General features: G+C 50.4%; 2 protein-coding genes across 2 annotated transcripts, besides 1 other annotated feature; both read left to right on the top strand.

Annotated features, from left to right (window-relative positions):
* TraAM80_10358 (uncharacterized protein) lies at window positions 1-366 on the top strand (the record flags this gene model as incomplete). Its single annotated transcript, XM_029386985.1, has 1 exon — window positions 1-366. A coding segment is annotated over one exon (366 nt), but the record flags the coding sequence as incomplete, so codon positions are not given.
* Window positions 367-957: 591 nt separating this feature from the next.
* On the top strand, window positions 958-1,809 carry TraAM80_10357 (uncharacterized protein; the record flags this gene model as incomplete). The annotated part of the gene is made up of 1 exon (XM_029386984.1): window positions 958-1,809. One exon carries the CDS (start codon window positions 958-960, stop codon window positions 1,807-1,809), a length of 852 nt encoding a protein of 283 aa, XP_029233159.1.
* A 770-nt stretch (window positions 1,810-2,579) lies between these two features.
* Window positions 2,580-2,611: a microsatellite.
* Between the last annotated feature and the right edge of the window lie 20 nt (window positions 2,612-2,631).

Here is a 2,631-nt window from a genome sequence, read left to right as displayed (position 1 = left end):
GCTCCGGGTATTGCTGGCTTAATGGCGTGGGAAAGCTTTTCCACGTGGGCTCGTGCTCTTCAATTGGAGGGTGTGGCGGCGCAAGTCGCGGGGTTGGGCAGAAGACGTTGCACCCAACTCCGAATTCAGCGGGCGGCGAAGAAGGCTTGCGGGCTTGCGGGTCCGGGACACCCGGGATGCCGTGGAGGAGGAGCCCCAGCAGCGGGAGGAGGACCCAGTTTAGCAAGCAGCATAGAAGGAGATGGAGAGGCGGAAGGCTCCGCCACCAACTCCAACACGGTGGTGCGGACGCGGTGGGATCGGGCATCACGGCGGGACTTTTTGTGCGAGTATTTACGCTGCACCCTCGCGGCTCTGTGGCGATAGTTGTAGGTTGTGGGGAGCCCTCCCAAGCACGTCCAACAGCGGTCTGTACATAGCGGCGAGGTGTGTGTGTCGGTGACGGCGTGAGGCTGCGTGGCGTCCGACGACAGTCCGGCGGTGAGGCTATCGCAGTTTCGCGGAACAAACAACGTGGGTACTGTGGATTGGAGGTCAGTTGGTGCGCCAATGTGTTTTTCTTTTTTCTTTACATTTCTGCCTCGCTCGTATTTTGATGATGATAGCTAATGAGAATAGGTTTTGGGCTTGCTGTTGTTTACTGAAACGAACTTTGTGAATTCTGTGCGGAAAGTATGGAAGGGAAGCTAATATATATTTATTTATATTATTTTTCCTGTCTTCTTTGTCGTATTAGGGCTTAAGTAACACTTTGTTCGGTTTGTTTTGTTTTAGGTCTTTTTTTTTGTTCCCGCTTGTACCAACTTCGTCGTGGGTCCACCCACACGTTGGATGCGAAACGAGTATAGTTGTGAATAGAAGGGAGGGAACTAGTGTAGAGGTGCAGGTTGCCTATTCTTTAATCCTGGTATTTTGGTTCGCACACACACACACCTGCGCAGAAGGTCTCTTTGGAGCATGACGGTCCGCGTGCAGTGGTTGAATGATGTGCCCACTTGTGAAGGATGGATTGAGAAGTTTTCGATTGGGCGTGGTTTCTTCTCCACGAAGAGTTGGCAGAGACGTTATGTCATGGTGGATTGTAAGGGCATAGGGTACATGCATAGCCCTCCCAAGCGGCCCATGAAGCCTTCCTCTGCTCGATGCTTTGTCCCATTTGAGGGGCCGCGTAAGAGGAACGGCGAGATGTGTCTTCGACCAGTGTACCTTCTGCGGCACGTAACACCGTTCATGCATCCAGAGGTTCCTGACAAGTCTCAAGGGACGTTTGCAAGCATCTCAAGTGGTAGTGATGTTTCATGTGAGTATCACTACTTTGCAATTTCATTTCAGGAGCGAGACAAACGGTTTTTTATGCTTCTTCGCACCACAACGTTAGAGGATTACAATGTGTGGACGTTGGTACTCTCAGGCTATGTGCCAGCAGGAAGTATAAACACAGTTGTTCCTGTACCGCACCCACTAGTGACAAGTAGCGGTGGCTTGCGCTGTTTCCTCCATCCAAGGCTAGCATTATTCTTTAGCAGAGACGAACATGCAACGAATAGTTCATGTGGAGGTTTTTATGTGCAGGATCCTGATCCATGCACGGAGGTTGAACTTGACAGGATACACAAGCTTGTGCTTGACTGGGACGAGGGAGAAAAATCTCGCTGGCTTACTCTTCTCAATGAAGGGTCTTCTATGTCCACTCAAGCGTCTCTTCTTCAGGGAGAGAATGAGGAAGAGTGGGTCAAACTCTTGGGCGTCGCGGCAGAATTGGATGCCGCGTGCGAAGAACCAGAAAGCTCCGGTGGTCTCACAGAGTAACGGAAGGGCATGCGTCAGGCGAAGGAATGGTCATGCCCACAACATTTAACACGTGTATTTTCTTTATCTCTCTTCAATCTGCCTAAAACCGCAAAGACAACGGAAGCTGCTACAGTGCCCCGAGTTTGTGACCGTGTTTTTTTTTCTTCTTATTTTTGAGTACATCAGCGTTTTGTCCTTCCCTCCGTCTACGCCTTACTCCTTGTTGGTGCTCTCTGCTTGTCCTGCGAAGATGCGGACGGCGCGTCGTGCGTCAAAGGAGGAGCACAGCGGGAGCGACAAGCAGAAAAGTTTTGGGACGTGGTGCATGTACCTGTGTCTTAGATACTTTTTTGTTTTCTTCCCCTTGCAGTAGCAACAGGACGGACTTGGATGTCCGCCTTCTTTCCTCGTCGCTTGGTTGTGTATAACGCTGCCAATCGTTTCGGCTGCGTGTGTGCGCGTTGGTGCGTTGTGTGAGGAAAAGTATGCGGGTGTCGGTCGTTGAAAAACGCCCTTGCACGCGCCTGCGCCGCAGCGACGTCACCGTGCGGGTATTAACGGCGTGCGGATTTTTGTCCTTCACACGCGTACGCCCCACTTGCCCCTCGTTTGATGGGGAACTAAAGCCGCGGAATGGCATTGACGACAAGCAAAGAGCCAAAACAAAATAAGTTATGCTGGCGGAGGGGGACACGGAATTAAAGGGGTGGGGAGCGAAAGAGCGAAAACAAGGAAAACCAAAAGCAAAAAAAAAGAGGATGAAAAACACAAAAAGAATGGACAAAACATTATTTTTTTTTTTTTTTTTTTTTTTTTTTTTATGTAGGTTCTTGAGCAGAG

Source organism: Trypanosoma rangeli, assembly GCF_003719475.1.
Source record: "Trypanosoma rangeli strain AM80 chromosome Unknown Tra_15.4_contig_00917, whole genome shotgun sequence".
Classification (NCBI taxonomy): Eukaryota; Euglenozoa; class Kinetoplastea; order Trypanosomatida; family Trypanosomatidae; genus Trypanosoma; species Trypanosoma rangeli.
The sequence above is the reverse complement of the archived record's forward strand: the minus strand, read 5'-3'. Positions and strand labels throughout refer to the sequence as shown.